Source organism: Macadamia integrifolia, unplaced genomic scaffold (genome assembly GCF_013358625.1).
Source record: "Macadamia integrifolia cultivar HAES 741 unplaced genomic scaffold, SCU_Mint_v3 scaffold2165, whole genome shotgun sequence".
NCBI lineage: Eukaryota > Viridiplantae > Streptophyta > Magnoliopsida > Proteales > Proteaceae > Macadamia > Macadamia integrifolia.
Window position 1 is genome coordinate 54,522 of NW_024868551.1, and position 19,652 is coordinate 74,173.

Genomic DNA, 19,652 nt, shown 5'->3' on the forward strand with positions numbered 1-19,652 from the left:
TTTTTCAGCTAATAAATTAATTAATTAAAATTTTGAAATAATATATTAAATAATTACAGAAAAATAAAAAAGATATGAATTTTTTTTGTTTTGTATGGAAAACTACTTTAATGTTGTGTAAATATTGTTAGTGTATTTTGAAATAGAAATGGTGTTATTAGTTGCACTCTACTATACTTTATTATTAACTTTGATATTATTATTAATAAAAAATATGATTTAAAATAAAAAAAATTATAAAAATAGAGGATTAATGCATGCATTCTTTCATATAGTGTTGATGTTGAATGGTTACTATTTACTAATTTATGCACAAACGCTTTTATGTAATAGTGTTGAAGACTTGAAGTTGGAGCACAATGACTACTTTTAGAGGTGGTGATATTACATGGTTACTTGGGGATCCAATGTCAAATGACAAAAAAAATCAAAGTGTAGGTACTATAAGAAAATGATAAATTCTGGAGGTGCTACTAGGTTGAAGTAGCATTTGGCTGGGGGGTACAAGGATGTTGCCAAATGCCCCCAAGTTTTATATGAAGTGCAAAAAGATATGCAGCGGAGTCTACGAGGTGGAAAGTTAAAGAAGGCAGAGAAACAAAGGTTGGATCAAGAATTCGATGCGGCAGTCTTAGAGAGTCATCCTCACCTAACAATAGTGGGTGTTGACTTTGATGATTTTGATAGTGATTACCAGCCAAACTCAAGTATAACAAGGGTGGAATGAAGAGAATTGCAAAATGTTAAGGCAATGAGTAGGGTCTCTCATCAAATAAAAAAGGTTAGGCGGGTAGAGATGAAGAGAGGAGCAGGTGGCTCTGGTTCTAAAGCAATTGCATCAGATGTGCCTCCCACAGAGGAAAGTGATGGTGGTTATGATGCAGCTGATGGTGATGATGATGATGATGATGGTGATGGGGATGAGGATGAGGATGAGGATGGGGATGGGGATGGGGATGGGGATGGTGATGGTGATGGTGATGGTGGTAATGATGGTGGTGATGGGTGGATGCATGAGAGGTACCATTACACTGAATCGGAGCAAGAACCGGTGCGGTTTACAGGAGAGACTCGGTTCACTTATGCCACACAGGACATGGACCATGGTGCACGTTCACCTAGTGCACCCACACCTTACAAGAGAGGCTCACGTCGTCGATTCTTAGGTGGTGGAGAGGAGCAGGATAGCATGGACTCCATGGACATCTTTGTTAGGAGCTTGACTGGCACACTAGGAGGCTTAAGCATGGAGAGTGATATTGGCACTACTATTCTTGGGGAGCCGTTGAATGCACCGTCAGCTATATATGACACAGGGACAACCGGTTCAGACTATAGTCATTATAGTCAATTTGGCTAGTTTGGATACCCACAGGCCAGCTTTTCCCCCTCTGCCACTGAGTATGAGGGTCAGTCACACGACTCACACCCCCAGATTGGGTCAGGTTTTGTGGATAGCATCTTCGGGGCTCTAGAGCCCCAGCCCTAGCCCCAGCCCCAGCCCCAGCCCCAGCCATACATAGTGGTTCCTGTCCGTCAAGCACCAAGCTGTAGCTATGGATCTCATTCCAGCACATTTAGCTTCAGAGATATTTACCCAAGGATTGGGTACCTCTAGTTTGTAGGTGACGATGTTTATAGGGCTGCTGTGGCTGACTTTGAGTATTACTTTCGTCAAACTATGACATGGCCAGCCTTTGCGATTCAGTCAGAGCAAAACATACTTTGACATCAGCATCGACAACATGGAGGATATGATGATATGGCCCGTCACTCATTTCAGTACTGAGTGTCTTGGTTTATAGGATGGAATCTAAATGTCTAGTTTTTACTAAATCAGTATATCTATGTTATGTACTTTATGGGTTATGGCTTTATGTAGCTATGTTGTTACTTGTTAGTTGTTATGTTACTTGTTGGTTGTTGCTTATCTTATATTCTTATAGCATTACAAACTGATGAATGTATGTGACTCATCAATCAGCAATAGTAATTAGAAATTATGGCTTTTATATTGTAATGATTATGTTGTGTCAGAATGTTGATTGTAGAAGGTGGATCGATGAATATATCATCATACTAGATGAAGTGTTCGAAGACCTCGCTGACTACTTACATAAAATGCATTCTCAAAGTACCATTTTGAGTTTGTTTTTTATAAAACTGATGTTTCCATTGTGTTTAGAATGGCTAAAGTAGGATAAATACATAGTTTTAGGGGCTACAAAGGCCATATGCCCACCGAGATCAACCAGCGAGATAACCGCAGAAAATATACAAGATCTCGGCGAGGTCTCGCCAGATCTCTTTTTTTTGGGATGGCGAGATGGGTGGCGAGATCAAGATTTAAAACCTTGTCTGAGTTTCCATCTTGGCTGGGGTTCTTACAAGAAGGGCATCCCAACTAAAATCGAAGTAGCTTACCTTATGGTCTTGTTGTATCGAGAGTTTGAGGGTGACCAGGTTTGGGAAACTTCACATGAGGTCAAATCCTCTGTTAATTTTCTCAGAGCCCCCTTCTTTTTGAAGTTTTGTTTCTAAATTATCTTTGGTCTGAATTTAATTTCCAGAACCACCCTTTTCTCCTAATTTTAATTCCTGTTTCGTCCCTAGTCACTTATTTCACTCCAAAGAGGTTCTAATTTTCCATGGAAATTACCAGATTGCCACTGCTTTGTTTAAGATTGATTTAATTACTCTTTTATGGGCCCATAAGCGATCCGACTCTGGTTTTGGAAGCTGGATTCGCACCAATCATATTCAATATTTTCTTGTATCATGAACTTGGATTATGCCCATTCGGACCACCAAGCTTGGCCATGACAGACTTACCAATCTCAAGGACCAGATACTCTTTGAAAACCGCTGAACTGACTGATTTAAATGGTTGGATCATTTTGACCATTTAAAATGGAAGACTGGACAGCCTGATTGGATTATTTAATGTTGTGTAATATTTGGTAAAAAGGGCATTGGACATTGGTGAAGACTCTAACCCAGTAACTGATATGACCAACTGCCACTAGGCCAAGCCCAAACTTTTGTTCTATACTTCTATATGTAATACGTGTGCATTTTATACCAATGTTAACTATAGCAAGGGGAGGGAAAACAGATGAGGTCAATCTGCTTGGGAGGAAGAAGAGAGAAGAAGAGGACAAAAGAGAAAAGAAAAAATCTGGTATGGGATATACCAATCCCGTATGCATTTCTCAACAACACAAAAACTCTTAAAGAAAACTCATTTAATACTCAAATCATATCCAACCGAAGAGGGTGTATAAGTGTATTACATATATAAAGACCTAAAAGGCTAAAACTCCTAAATTTGCTCATAAAGGGACTCCTAATCTCTTTAACGTACTCAATAAAGAGAATAAACTCAAAACAAAACTTTATCTAACTATTAAGTATCCTAATCTAACTCAAACACTTAACTGATAATCTCGTTTAACTTTTATCGCCACTTTATGGGCTTATAAATTGGACTCATTACTATGAAATCCACTACCCCCCAACCCCCCAAAAAAAAAAAAATGTTACCTAAATGTCGATTTCAGTTCATTGGATTGCCACCAACACCTTATGAGCCTCCCAAGTGATAGAGGGCCTTTGGGAAGAAGGGAAAAACCAGAGTAGCAGGAGGGGAAAGGGAGTCACCCATAACACAAATTCACTCAATTCTCATTCAATAATCAATTCACTCTCCCATGCCCATCGATTATAGCCAATATATAGAAAAATAAAGACATGAAATTAGAAACTCTACCAACATATTATCTAGCCTAAACTAGGAATCAACCATAAAAGGAAACCAATGCAAGGAAAGAAATCCTTGCTCCTACATTGAAATCTGGAAAATAAAAGGCATGAAATAAAAGATAAGTAACTGCTAATTTTATTTCCAACCCTTATTGAACCAAGACCGTAGGTTGGACCGGTTCTTCTTGGCCCTTGGCTTCCAAAGCCAGTCATGCTGGTCCAACCATGCAAGTTCAGCTGTATCTGCGTCAACTCTCCTCCTTTGAAAAGAACTCGACTTCGTCGAGTTAGGAAAAGGATTGAGGAGACCGTCTAAAGGAATACACTGAATGAGGAATGAACCCACCATCTTCTTGAGCTTAATTTTAGGGAGATCCTTGGTAGGATGAAACTTCATAGGCTTGTTGGCATGCTTGAAAGCATAGGTGTTAGCATAGCCACAATGCTTTACTTTCTTGTCACACAACCAAGGTCGATCAAGAAGGATATGGCACACCTTTAGAGGGAGGACGTCACATTGGATTGTATCCTTAAATCCACCAATAGAGTATGACTAAACACTTTTCTGTGATCTTGAGATTAGTGTTGTTCACCCAAGAAACGTTGTAGGGATTTGGATGTGGCTCTGTCTTCAATTCCAACTTATGAATAGCGTCTTCAGAGACAACATTAGTGTAACTACCTCCATCAATGACCAAGGTTAACAACTAGTCATTAGACTTCACACGAGTCTTGAAAATACTACTGCGGTGCCAATCTTCATTGTCAGTGACTTTCTGAGTGGTCAACACATGAAGAATGACATAAAAAAGATGTGGGTCCTCTTCACTGAGAGTGTCATTGACATCACCTGACGCACGCTCTTCTCTTAAATCAATTATGTTAGAACCAAGTTGCTCTTCGGGAATATATGGTATAGGAGAATCCTTATCTATAAAAAAAACCAAACGGCTAGGACATTCAACACTGATATGTCCAAATCCATTGCATGAGTAACACCGAACTGTAAACTTTGTTGCATCAGAAGGTTTATCTGAACCACGCCGAGGGGGTGAGTATGGACGAGTAAGCCGTGAAGATGACATTTCAGAAGCATGTCTAGGTGGAGAATACAACCGACTAGGTTGTGAAGAGTCCATAGATGTAGCATTAGCCTGTGATTTGCTAGATGACCTTTTTTGGGTAGGAGGCTGTTGCAGAATGGATCTAGTACTTCAAGGGAAAGTATCTTCAAAATTTCTTCGACTGTATGGGCATTTCAGACTTTCCTCAACCTGATACGCTATTTGCACGGAATCTTCCATTGTAGGCAGTTGACTAGATGCAAGGGCCGCTCTAAGTTGATGGTGCAAATCATTGCGAAATTGTGTCACCAAGACTTCTTCATCCCACTCAAAATCAGAACAATAGGCCAAATAGTAAAATCTCGCAACATATTCTTCAACGGTCAATTCTCCTATTTCAGCTGTGCAACTTGAGATGCATGCGTTGCTTGTAATCAGAAGGCAAGAATATTTGGTTCATGACTTCATGCATTTTAGCCCAAGTAGTGACTAAACCAATGCCTCGGGTTCGGTATTGTTGTTGCTGCTTGACCCACTAGACTCGGGCCGTGCCTTTCAATTTAGCCTCTGCAAATAGGATCTGAAGAATGTCTCTAATCTATGAATCCAGTCAAGGTACAGTTCTAGATTATTGTCTACATAAAAATCAAAGACATCCAATTTTACTGCTCTTTTTGCTCCATCATCATATCGACCAGTTTCATATTATGATGAGGTGCTGGTGGTGGTGTATGATGTGGTGGTAGTGGTGGCAGTGGTAGTGATAGATCCCATGGAGTGGTGTTGGAAGAATCCCCAGACTTGATGTGACTCTTTCCTCTATCTGCAGCCACCAATCGATCAATAGAAATTTGCATAGATTCCATTGTTGTCTTGAGGGAAGTGCAACGGTAGTGAGGGCATCAATTTTCGCATTAGTTTCTCCCTTGTAGGAGTTCAGCTGTTGGATAACTTCACTATTGGTTACCATGATGGAGATAAGCAAAGGATACTCACAGGTAATGGCGGAACAGTAAATACATGAGGATTTATGATAATGGTGGCAAACTTGTAATTAACCTAAGTGAGTGGTAGGATTGTAATTATAAGGCCTATCAAATAGAATCACAAGGTAAACACAACGTATGTAGCAAGGGTAGAGTTGGAAACAAGAGTAAATAGAGACAAAAGAAAATAAAGTATAAAGAGAGGGGCAAAGTGGGGAAACAGAAAGATTAAAGAAAGAAAAAAGGGAGAAAAGGCCTTGGGGGTGGGGTTTGGATTACCGACAAAAGAAGAAAGTTCTTCTTTCTTTTGATGGAACCAACAACGATGGAATCAACCAGCAATGATGGAACTCTACAGGTTCTCCAGCGATGGCTTCTCAGTAGGTTCCCCAGGGATGCAGCGGACCTTTGGAAGAGGCGTGAACTACGATGGAGTTCTAGGGAGGTTAACTTCGAGAGGAGTTGCGACGGAAGGCGTTGATGAGGAGGGAGAACTTCAAACCAGAAACCAGGTATGGTTCTGCCTCTCTCCCTGCTTCATCTTTTGTTTTCTATTTCTCTCTCTCTCTTTTCATCTTCTCTTCTTCTTCTTCTTTTGCCTTTTTTCTCTTTTTTTCTTTTTGTTACTTGAACCCCTAGTAGGGATGGGTTTCGATTGAGGCAAAGAGGGAAGAAGGAAAGGCGGTGGGGGTTTGTTTGCTGGAAATCGAAAGGCTTGGGATTGGGTTTTTCGACTCTTATTCGATAGGCCCAACTGAAACTTTTTTTTTTCCCCTTTGATCTTAGTTCTCGGTCGAGAACAGAAATAAGGTGGGGAGGAGATAAGGGTTAGAACACAGGCAGGGGGAAGAAGAATGGAGGTTGAGTGGAGGAAGGACTTGGATCCTTCGGCTCTGATACCAAGTTGATGGAGGGCCTTAGGGAAGAAGGGAAAATCCAGAGTAGCAGGAGGGAAGGGAGTCACATAGAACACAAATTCACCCAATTCTCATTCGATAATAAATTCACTCTCCTATGTCCATCGATTACAGCCAATATAAAGAAAAGTAAAGAAATGAAATTAGAAACTCTACTAACATTGTATCTAGCCTAAACTAGGAAGTAACTATAAAAGGAAACCAATGCAAGGAAAGAAATCCTAACTCCTACATTCAAATTTGGAAAATAAAAGGCATGAAATAAAAGACAAGTAACTGCTAATTTTATTTTCAACCCTTGTTGGACCAAAACCCTAAGCTGGACCGGTTCTTCTTGGCCCTTGGCTTTCAAAGCCAGTCATGCAGGTCCAACCATGCAAGTGCAGCTTTATCTGCATCACCAGGATTGGATATGGACCTCCATATGGGAGTAATGCCTAGTGCAACTGCATCATAGCCTCTTACATCTAGTTATAACTTTGGTGTAAATTAAATCATGATTGATTCAGAAAAGTGAGCTCAATTGTGGGTTGAATAGGAAAAAGGGGAAAAAAAAAAAAACAGAAACAAATTAAGAATGCTCCCTTCCAACTCAGAAACTGAAAACTTAAGAAAATCAACTCGAATCAGGACTTGTTCTTCAATTCCTACTTCCTGCCTGACTAGTACAACTGAATACTAAGCAAATAAGGAAAAAACTTTCCATTCTAACCAAATGGGCCTTTAAAAAAGATAGCACTTTCAAGTAAACCATCCCTTATCCTCTTTGCTGCAGACTTAGTTGGTCATCTGGCAGTTTGAGTGGCAATTCGTGTGCTTGTGTTTTCATTGTTGGCAACAACATGTGCTTGAAGATGTCGAGTATGTCTTAAAGTAGCTGGGTGAAGTGTTGGAAGCCTTTTTGAGATGAAGTGGCATGTACACGGGCATTCTGGTAATTGGAAGTTTTGCAGTGTTATCGAGGCATCCAGGCCAATGTGGCAACATTTGGAGTGCATCATTTAAGTATTATTCAATTATTGGATGCATGTGGAACATCGGGTGAAGTATACATGCACTTTGAATGGAGGTTTCATAGGTTCACACTGATGGCCACTTTAGAGCCAATTTGGGTTGGTCAAATGACATATTTGGAAGGAGACGTGCACATGAAAGTTGTAGATCTTCGAGTCAGGAGTCCAAGGCAGCTGGAATTGCGTTGATTTGATACCAGAGTGGAAAGTTATGGCATGATCTTCAAGCAGTGCATAAGCTGAAAAGGCAGCATCCTACAAATCATTCAGTTTCAAGCCTTCGAGTCTTCTGTATGTAGGAAAAAGAATCAGGTCCATCAGAGTTCAGACGAAGAAGATGTGGCCGTTTCCGTATGATCACTGAAATAAAGCCAACCGGACTCAAACCGGACGGCCGTATACTTTCTGCCGGTTGTGGAACCAGTCGACCGTTGGCCAATCGGATCCAGTCGGTACTCGCTGAATTTTGGCCCAAGCCGAACTGGTCCACCAGATGCGCCATTTGAGTTACTCGTGATGGGTTCAGTTAATCTAACTTTAGGTTGAATTTTGAGCATCCTCCAGGCAGAATTGGAGGAAAGCTATTTGAGGCAAAGTTGTAGATATTTGAGTCTACTTTCATATGAAACAATAATTAGCTCGATTAGAGTTATATGTAAGAAGTTATGCCCCCTCCCCCGAAGAAAGGTTAGTCTGTCAGAATGGTTTTTGGTTCAATCTGGGTGGTTGGACCAAGCTCGGATTCTTCTGAAGGTGGGAATAAAGAAAAACTGATTATTAATCCAAATTCAAGTTTGAAACTCATGTTTAGGTCATTTGTTGGGGTATTTAAGTGAATTTTAGGGCTTTTTGTCACTAACTATTCCAAGAAAAAAAGGAACAAACCCCAGGATAGGAGAAGAGAGGAGAAAAGAGAAGAAGAGGGAAGAGAAAAACCAAGTTTGTGCGTGCTCTCATACCTGAATCTTGAGAGAACCCTTTGCTTGAAGATTTAAGTGTATTGAATGCTTTAGTACTATTACTGCCAAGCTTGAGAAGCCAAAGGCTACATTGAAGATTGGAGAGGGTTGTTGGAGTTCATTAATGACAAAGAAGCTCCTTGTTTGTGAGAGAAGAAGAAGAAGACAAAGAAGAGGGACCATCATCTTCTACACTTGAAGGTTCAAGATTCTCCAACAAAAGGAGTAAGTTCAAGATTCCAGTGAATATGGGAATCTCTGAGAAGCTCTCCACCCCTTGCTAGTCAAGGGAGGTGAACTCTAAACACAAGCCCTGATTTTATATATGACCTAGGTTGTGAATGTTGGTTAACCAAAGGCATCAAGTGTAAGGGGAAGGAGTTTGTACCCTTATTTTATCAAACTCATTGTAAAGGGGGTGAAACCCTAGCCTGAGAATCACCTCAGGTTACTTGTGTAATCAGACGCTAGTAGTAATGTAGTATATTGAGAAAAATACAAAACCTTGAAAGAGTATTGCTCTATGGAGGAGGCAATTAGCTGAACCACATATATCTTGTGCAGTGTGTATGTGCTTGTATATTGGAGTGCGTGGATTGTGAATGCTTGCAGGATATGTGTGTTTGTTTGGTAGACCTAGCCACTGAGTGGTGCATGGTGGACAAATATATGACTTTGTTTGTTAAACTGTTACATGACAGTTGCAAATAGTCATCTCCGGGAAGGAATTTGTAGACATTGTTCACCCCCCTCTCAGTGTCAACCTGGGGATTCATGGACTTTGATAACATGTTTAAAAAGTGAAACTGAAAACATATAATATTATGATTATATGATTTGTTATCCCACCTAGTGAACATATTCCAAATCCATGCTATAGTTGTCTAGGTGATTGTTTTCCTTGAATGTCATGCTACACCGACAAGACCATGAGGAAACAAAAGGGGGATAAAAAGGAGAAAAGGTCAAGAAGGGGAAAAAAAGAAGACAATTGGATTCGGTACAAAATATGGGAAAATAAAGTGCTTGCCTGGGGCACCTTGGCCCCCCTAGGTATCAATTCAGCTGGTTGTTTGCCTTGTCACCTTTGCCCCATATCAACTTTGATCCAGTTCCCTTCCCTCTCCCTCTTTGAATAACTATGTTCTTTAGGGTAATGTGGTTGTAAATTTCCTTCTAATGTTAATGTGGTGGTAAATTTCCTTTCAGTGGCCATTGGTTATTGATATGAATTTTTTTGATATTTTGGTCATTTTGGTTTTACCTTTTGGTGAATATGTTCATGCGTGATTTGTCTGGGGTAAGCCGTAAGTGTGCGTGGGCATGCATACCTGTGCTTGTCCATGCGCAAAGGTTGAGTTTTACATTTATGTACAAGGTTGCAGCTGGGCTAGTGGTGAAAGTTTTGGTTTTGTGTTTCAACTCCCTGATGCAGGGTCGATCAGATCTGACAGGTCTGATTGGCCTGCAAGTAATTGGCCCTTTAATGAAATGTAAGAGATCCCAATCTGACGGCTAGATGTGGGCCAGGTCTGATATCAGAACTAAGGGTTAGAAATAATGGAAAGAATTGTCCAGATCTGATGGTCAGATATTATGAAAGATGATAACAGAATAATATATTAAATTTAGTGGGGAGGAAACTAACTAGAAATGTGAGTTTGATTTAGAAAGGATTGGAGAGAAAATAGGGGTTTCTGTGAGGGAGTAAGAGAAATAAAGAGAAAGAAACAAGTAATTATCAAGTGGAGAAAAGGTAGGAGAGATCAGAGAAGATAGGGAGAGAGAGTAAGATGCAATGGATATTAAGTAGTGATATCAGGTCCTAAAATATAGGATATGGAACTTTCAATCAATGGGATGCCAAAGGAAGTAAGAGGAAACTGTCAATGGATAAAGAAGAGGAGAGAAAATTCTGTTGAGGCTGTTAGGGGAGAAATAAGGTAACAAGTGGAGAAGAGAGAACTCTGGCCAAGGGAGAGGAAGAGAGGGAAGAGAAGAATAGATGAAAGAGAAAAGATTATGAGAGGAGAGAAGACAACAAGCAAGCGCAGGAAGAATTCCAAAAAAAAGAAAAAAATACGTCATGCCGATCCAATTCCTTTTTCTTTTTTTTTTTTTTTTGGGTGGGGGGGTGGGGGGGGGGGTGTTAATTTATAAACCAAGAGAAAGAAGACACATACTCCACTAAGGACTCTTATTTCCTAATTCGACTTATCCTCAATAGGACTCTTAGTAATAAATACAATCAACTTATAGCCCATGACATACCAAAGCAATAGAACAACTAAACACTAATTCAATATCTACTACTGGGGTCACAATAAAATTATTTAAGATTGTTATTAATTTAAATATTATTCTACACTATTAGGACCATGTTATTACATTTTTCACTTGTTCCACATGATAAAGTACAGATCTAAGACTCAAATCGAAAGATCAAGCCATCTCAAAGTGTAGAGATCATGCTCCTGCATTACTCCCTGCCAAGGTTCTTGCTGATCTCAACCTTGTGGAAATGATCTCACAGTTTGTTCACTGGCCTATCTAAACACTTGCTTTGGGGGATGAAATTGAAATATTGGCTGTAATTTCAAAAAATGAAATGAATGTGATAACTAAGGTGTAGAGATAATGTGCACCACTCAACTCCTGATTGGTATTTCTTTTTTTGGATGACTTAAACTACATTAAAGGAGAAAAAGAATATACAATCAAAGGGCCTCACAAGGAGACAAGAAAGGGCAAGCCCAACCAGAAAGAAAAAAAGGGGGGGGGGGAACCGCACTACTCAATGATACAATCCATCAATTGGGGGGGGGAGAGATGGTAGAGGGAGGGAGTCCCCAGGAGACAACAATGAGCCTGTTCCTTGGGGAATCTCTAACTGCACGGTGGGGCAAGTATGCGAGCTTTGTAGACACATCAAAATAGATGGCATTCCAAATCTGATCATAAGAATGGGATTTGGAGGTTCATCTTCGAAGATTCCTTTCCATCCAGAGGTGGGGAATGGTAGCACAGAATGCAAGCTTTCTAGCAATGTCACAAATAGTGGACCCCCGATATGCCATATCCACCCATATCCACTCTCTATTGAAGGGAAGTGGTCTACTACTAGAGGGCCAACAGCTACGAAGGACTTTTTTCCAAATGGTTGTGGAGAAGGGATAGTCAAAGAACAAGTGATCAACATCTTTATTTCTATTCTAGCATAGGCAACAGGCATTAGGGGCATGGATGTGTCTATAGTTGAGGAAGGACTGGGTGGGTAGGCAGTTGGAAAGGGCCTGCCAAGCCATGAAGCTGTGGCGGGGGATGCTTCCCTTGAACCAGATGAGCTTTCTCCATGGAACCAGAGAGGCAGATGTTCTCACTAATTTCCAGGCAGAAGAAGAGGTGAAGATTTAGAGGGGGAAGGATTCCAAGTGACAGAGTCATCTCTACCTCTGAGATCAGAGACAAGAGGAGGGAGGCTAGACCAGATGTTGGCCAAAGGGGGACGGGGGAGCCCAAGCATCATTCCGGATGATGGAGGAGACAGTGGCTAGGCGGTCTAGGCCTGTGGAGTAGATGAATCTAGGGCTAACATCATGGAGAGTTGGACGGTTTAGGTGCCAAGGGTCAAGCCAGAGAAAGGTGGTGGTGCCTCTGCCGATGGAGTAGGAATGGCATTTAAAGCTAAGGATACCTCGCCAAATCCAAGAAGCATTCGGGCCAGGAGAAGTGGACCAAAGGGAATCATTTTTTAAAAGGTGAGAATAAACCCATGAAACCCATATACTATTGTGCTTAGACATAATTCTCCCGATGAGTTTGAGAATACCTATAGAATTCATGTCTTTGATGCGCCTGAGGCCCAAACCTCCTTCAGATTTAGGAAGGCAAACACTTTTCCAGCTGATGGGATGCAGGAACTTTGTGATGTTTATGCCTTTCCAGAGAAAGGAGCAAATGAGAGATTCAATTGCCTTGATAGTGGAGGAGGGAAGAACAAAGATTCCAGACCAATAAAGAAACATTGATTGAGGCACTGATCTAGCAAGCTCTAGTCTTCTAGCATAGGATAAGAGATTTCTCTTCCACAACTGAAGTCTTTTCAGCAGGAGGTCCAGGATTGGGGTGCAGTGATGGCCAGAGAGCCTGGCAGAGATGAGCGGCAGATTAAGATACTTGATTGGGAGAGAGCCAAGGGCAAAACCAGTGATCTCAAGAAGGCGGTTGGTGGAAGCTTCCTCAATCTCAGAGGTGAAGATGCGGGATTTCACTACGTTGATCTGGAGACCCGAGAGATGCTCAAAGAGACTGAGGGAGGACATAATGGAAGAGATAGAGGAGTGATCTGCTTTAGAGAAAATCATCAGGTCATCGGCAAATGCAAGGTGAGTGAGGGAGAGGGCCTTACACTTGGGGATGGGAGAGATGAGGTGGAGATCAATAGAGGATTGGATTGATCAGGATAGGACCTCAAGACCGAGAGAGAAGAGAAAAGGGGAAAGGAGGCATCCTTGGCGAATACCAACAGAAGATTTGAAGTATCCCGCAGGACTACCATTGACTAAAACGGAGAAGCTAGGGGTAGAGATGCAGGCAAGGATCAAGCGGACAAAGTTTGGGGGGAAGGAAATTTGGAGGAGAACGTTAGAGATGAAATCCCAATGGATAGAGTCAAAAGCCTTATGCAGATCAATCTTGAGGAGGGCCGCCGAACCATGGGATTTCCTCTCAAATCCACGGACAATCTCATGGCAAAGAATGATATTGTCAGCTATACTCCTACTAGATATGAAGGCATATTGGTTCAGACTCACCAAGGAGATAATGACCCCTTGAATGTGGTTTGCTAGGATTTTGGCAATGAATTTGTAGATTAGGTTACAAAGGGAGATGAGGGGATAGCTTGAAGAGATGAGAGAAGATGATCAGTGACAAATTTGTTGATCAGCAAGGGAGGGAGAGGGGAGGGATCAGTGATTTGAGTGGGATTGAAGAAATCAAAGAAGGAGGAGGCCTCATTTTTAATGTCCAAAGGGTTGTGAAGGGTAGAGCCATTTCTAGCGTGGAGGAGGGGGATGGAGTTGGCATTGATACGGCCTTTGATGGAACGGTGGAAGAAGGCCGAGATCGAGTCGCCAAGCTCAAGCCACTTTATTCTGGATTTCTATTTGAGAAAACTCTCTTCTTGGGTCAGGAGAAGGGAGAGCTCAAGGGAAGCAGATTTCTCCTCCTCCGCTAGGGTAACATTATGGAGATCAGACAGGAGTTTTGCTTGAATGGATTCAAGCTTCTCTCGGCACTCTGCGACTTTACCAGAGATGTTACTGAAACATCTAGAGTTCCAAAGCTTGAGAGCGGATTTCACATTCGTGAGCTTCCTGGACAAGGCGATGAGGGGAGAGGAAAAGGCTTTAACGGGGAGATTCCAGGCATCACGAACAATAGAGGAGAAATCAGGGTGAAGGGTCCACATATCAAAGAATTTGAAGGGTTTGGGGCCAAAGGAGGGGGAGTGATCAGAGATGGAGGGGGCATCAAATGTGGCAAAGGATGCAGGGTAATTGGTCAGCCAAGCTTCATTGACAAGGGCCCTATCCAGCTTGCAAGCCACCCTGTCAGCCTACTTCCTGATTGGTATTTCAAACCAACTCACCACAACATGTGTCAGAAAACACCTTTCCAATGTGCCAAAATTAACTAAAAACGTTCTGTTTACTTTTATGGACTAAGAAACTCTCTCCCAATTAATTTTTCACAACTATAAAATACTAATAGCTTTGAAAATCCAAGTAAATGTATAAGAATAAAAATAGTTTGACGGAAAAGATTATATGGTTGGCCCACGAGAGAGACTTATCTGGTGGGGCCAAATATTTGCTATGTGCTGGGGGTTCTGTATGATTGCTTTTGGCCTGAAATTTGACACTTGTTCAATCCAGATCATCCCTTTCCTATTCTTCTATTCAACGGTTGGAATTGCCACACCATCTTGTTATGTGGCACAACTAGGTGGATCGTCAAGAGAGTATTCTCTTGACAGGACGGTGCTTTGATATTTTCCCCTACTGTGAAATGATATATTGTTGGACACATTCAGAAGATTTACAGCTTTTTGCATATAATGTGGTCATTTTGTGTAATGTGTCATAGTTGTCAAGGTGATGCCTAGGCGTCCAAGTGGCTTTGCCTGGACTGGCACCTTTGCCGCCTTGAATTTTCCCCTCCTCGACTGCCTTGGTTCACCTAGGCTTCATGACAACTATGTAATGTGTCTAATCACTTTAATGCCCTTAAGCAGGAAAACCCACTTTTAAATAGTTTCATGGTTGTCAGAAAAATATTCGAGTAATCTGACAAATAAAATGTGCCTTTCCGGACCATAAAAACCATCAAATGTTTGGAATTATCTTGCTGTCAAGAAATCAGTGTAAAAAAATTTGAAGAGAGCTGAAGACAGTATCAGTAACGCTTGTGCTTGTGGTCTTGGAATGGTTTACATGGTTTTCTCACATGGCCCTTTATGTCGACAAACTAATTACCACCTATATGTTATATGAAGATCCCTTAAATGCTTCTGGACCTACTTGTGGCAGACAACAGCTAATTTAATCCCAGCCACATGATATAACTTCAATAAAAGAAAATTAAAGACCCAGAAGGCCTTTGCTTAAAGTGTGAGTACTGTGAACGGTGCCACTATAGCCTTATTAAGCTTATTAATCAATCTTGTTGATCCTTGTACTACTAAACAAATAAATAATACTCCTAGTTAGTAGGAAAATTTTTAAGTAGAGAACACCTACCAGAACTTCCCCATTTGAGGTAGTTCCCTGTGATGATGTGTAACCATACACCAAATTATGGTATCCTGTCAAATCAATTCTCATGATTCATGCTACCATTCTTACTTGTTTCACCACTGTCCTACTTTCTCTTTTGCCTTTTTGAATTTACTTGCTGATACCAATATTACATTGCTTGTTAGCACACCTGTTCTTTACACAGTAATTGGAATGGAAAAAACAGTGCTAACATTTTTACGCATGCTTTTTCCCCGTTTGGCACTCAGCATCTTTTACATTTTAATTTACTTGCTGATACCAATATTACTTATTTCTCCCAGATATCAGAAGGCAATTGTGATTTATGAGGATATTGCACGCCAGTCAATGAACAATAATCTTTTGAAGTACAGTGTTAAGGGGTATCTCCTGAATGCTGGCATCTGCCAGCTTTGTAAAGGCGATCTTGTTGCCATAAACAATGCATTGGAGCGATATCAGGTCTAAGTTGATCTCTATTTTGGCTTGTTGAAACTTTTGCTTTGTGAGCACAGTAAATTAAGATGATGTGATTGCTTGTGCAGGAATTGGACCCTACTTTTCCAGGAACTCGGGAATATAAGTTATTAGCTGTAAGTTATGGCTGTATTACCTGGCTTGACTTTCATTTGTCTAAAGCTAGTATTATTTTTAATTAATAAAAATAAATTTACTGACATGAAAATGTAAAATAAAAAGAAAAAAGAAAAAGAAGAAAGAATAACTTGCATTTTTATGTTTTAGATTTTTTTTTTTTCCAGTTTTGAATGGGTTGTATGATATTAAAGTTTAAGGAATGAGTTAATATTTATTATTCATTAAGTACTTCATATCGTTACCACCTCCTTTTTTTGCCATTATAATTGTTTTCAAGCAATGAAACTGCTCACTGCCTTGTTGGTTATTGAAAAATTCCTTGGAGTTGTACTATGCTTAATAATGTGGCGGTATTGAATTCTTTAACTACCCCATGGTCTCAGGACAATAGTTACACAGTGGGATTTGTGCTCTTTGTGGCAGGATATTGCTGCTGCAATTGATGAAGAGGATGTGGCTAGATTCACTGATGTCATAAAAGAATTTGATAGCATGACACCACTGGTATCTCTCTAGCGTTGCTTTAATTTTCAGTTTGTTAGTAACTCTTGCTCCTGGTTTAAAAAAAATTCTTGCCCGAGTCTCGTGAATATTTGCAATTTAACGAGCCCAAGTTGGTCTGGTTGGCATAATGGTTGATCCTGAATTAGGATTATTAATTGAATTTTATGAATAGCTAGCAATTACAAATTAGTTTAGTATTACAGTTTTTGGTTCAGTTACGCTTTTTTTTTTTTGGGGGGGGGGGGGGGAGAGGTGGGGAACTACTTCCAAGTTTTTCATATGATAACTGTTAAACACTGATGCGGATCCGGGTTCCAAAGGTTGAAATCAGATCGCTTAGGGGCCCGTAATTAACAACTAAACCAGTTTTCAAAGAAGTAGGGGTATTCTTGTAAATTCAGTAACAGCTCAAGCACTTAAAAGAGAGGAAAATAAACAATAGAGACAAACTGAAATAGAAAATTAGAAGAGGAGGGGTTTTTTCTGGAATTTCCAAAGATGAGGGGGAATACTATAACACAATTTTCTGGACAAGGGGTTTTCTTGTAATTATAGATAACTGTCCTTGTAATTTGGAGGAAACAGCTTTCTTCAACCTTAGGTCACGATAGAAGTAAGAAACCAGCGGCAATAGGAGAAGGCTTGCGATGGAGAGAACTTCCTCCAAGTGCAAGGATTCAGCCCAACATTGTTGAAGAAGCTTAAAAACCTGCTGGCCTCGTGATTCTGACAGAAAAATCCATCAAACAGAAAGCAAAGAAATACCGAATCCCTGCTATTTAGATCTGTCGCAAGGTACAGAACCAGGTCTGAACCTGGGTTCTATTCTCCTAGTAGATAGAACTATTGAGGCTAAGATTCTGGGGTTAATGTCTCCCAAGGAGGGAGTGTCTTCGATCAAGAATTCAGTCCACACTGGTCCACCCTGAGGGAGATTGATCAGCCTCTAGGAATATAACTACCACCCAGAACAGAGTAATTTTCAGTTACGGGAAATAAACAGCAAGAAATAGGGAAAAGATTAGAGAAAAGAAGAAGTTAATAAGGGAAAAGAAGAGAGATTCAGAGAGGGAAGAAGGGGAAACCGACAGCCATGGCAGCCATGGCAGCCATGGTTCACACCCAAGAAAAATCTTTCAATTCTTTCAAAATCTTCCAAACTTCAAATCTATTGCTCCATCGATTACATGTCTAATATCAAGGAAAAATCAAACAATTAATGGAAACTACTTGAAAGGAAACTATTCTAAAATTAAAAGCTAACTAATTCCAACAGAAATTATTTCTAAAACAAAAGGAAATCAAATCAAAAGCTAATTTTCCCTAAACTCATTGCCCAACTGCATCAACACTTTTGGATTTGATATAGAATATATATTTTGGTAAGTTAATTATGTTTAACTTAGGATTTTATAGCACTGTGGAAGTAGAATGCTCAGTGATCCCTCAATTTTGGGGTTTGAGGAATGAAATTTATTACACTACATGAAGTCAAGAAACCATCGGCAGGTTGCTAAAATTTATGATTAATATGTGATTTATTGTCTTCAAATTTGATCTGTGCTGAAACTTGGCTGTGTAAGAAAGATTCTTAGATATATACTGTGTGGCAGATGTGGGTGGAATCACTTGATAGAGGACCCACCCCATCTCACTGGTTAAGCTTTGGACCCTAATAACTAAAAGAAGTCTTGTTAGTTGAGTAGTGCAGGAGGACAAATTAACAACAGCACCACTAGATTCTCTAATTATGAAGGGTTTTCTTTTTTTAGGGTACTTAGTATGTTCCATTTGATCAGTTTCATTGGTCATTTTGGGTAAAATTGACCTATGAAATGGGTGTAGGTTCTCTTATCACATAGCTCTACGATGTCTATTCATGTCTGCCAGCTGGCTAATTAGCTGGGCTCTGTGACAGTGTTGACATCTTGTAGTCGATAAACAAACCATGCAATGTATCTACTACAGACTACCCTATTGATGGCTAAAAATGTGAACATATTATTTGTGTTAAATTGGAGGGTTCAAGATTGTGAGATCCATTTCATGCCAAAGATATTAGGTTCTGGATGACATATTAAAACAAAAAAAAAAAAGGGGGGGGGACCATGCAAATAATTTAACTCGTTGCTTCTATAACAGAAAATTTAAGCATGATGTGGGATAAAGTATGTTGAACTTTGTGTCTCTGTCACTTCGTTGACACTCAGAGTATTTGAAGCCATGTGGTACTGTTCTCTTTATTTGAGCTGAAAATATTAATTATGTCACCAAGCGAGTATTTGAAGCCATTTTTTACCTTTTCGTTTTAATTCCTCAAGAAGCCTTGAAAACAAATGGGTTCATAATTTACCCTTCTTCCAGAGAATTATCAGAGATCATTCTTTCTACACAACTCAAGCAGTATCATCAGTCGTCTCTCCATAGGGCCAAAATCTTTCAACATTTTTTGCGTGATATGAAGTTACTGGAATATGATGAAATGTTTTTCTCTTTTGCCCCCCCTCCCCCCACCATTTCTTGTTCATCTGTTGTTTCCACTCTTTATTTCCCTCTATGCCATTTTCCATTCAGGCAGGAACTTTAGCAGTACCCCAATGCCTCACATTAAAATATCATGAGTTCCTCTCTCCATGGGGGTCTACCCATAAAAAAAGGAAGAACTTGAGCAATGGTTATTTTTGTAGTCTATATGGATTTATACCCTGTACCTCTTCTGAATAGTTTGTTTCTGCATCTGTTGCTGCTTAGGATGCTTGGAAAACTACTCTTCTTTTGAGAGTGAAGCAAGCAGTTAAGGACAAGGAACTGGAAGAGGATGATCTTACTTGAATATCCTTTCTCTCGCACTTCCAGATCAAGTTTGTATCGAGTAATTGTATTGTGTTGAACAATATTGTCTTTGTGCTTGATTACAGTGTCTGCTACTCTAATATCAAGTGAGTTGCTTGGAGTATGTGTAAACTATTGATTTTTTGTTGGCTTCCACCCCCCTCCCCCTCCTTTTTATAAATGGAACTTTCCTATCA

General features: G+C 40.2%; 1 protein-coding gene across 1 annotated transcript in view; it reads left to right on the forward strand.

Annotated features, from left to right (window-relative positions):
* Positions 1 to 19,652, forward strand: part of LOC122065967 (alpha-soluble NSF attachment protein 2-like) — a 36,643-nt gene extending 16,991 nt beyond the window's left edge. Inside the window, exons 6-9 of the mRNA XM_042629794.1 lie at positions 15,825 to 15,984; positions 16,068 to 16,115; positions 16,543 to 16,623; positions 19,375 to 19,652. Of these exons, the coding sequence (XP_042485728.1) occupies positions 15,825 to 15,984; positions 16,068 to 16,115; positions 16,543 to 16,623; positions 19,375 to 19,455 (370 nt within the window). The 3' untranslated portion in view covers positions 19,456 to 19,652. The remainder of the gene's footprint in view (positions 1 to 15,824; positions 15,985 to 16,067; positions 16,116 to 16,542; positions 16,624 to 19,374) is intronic.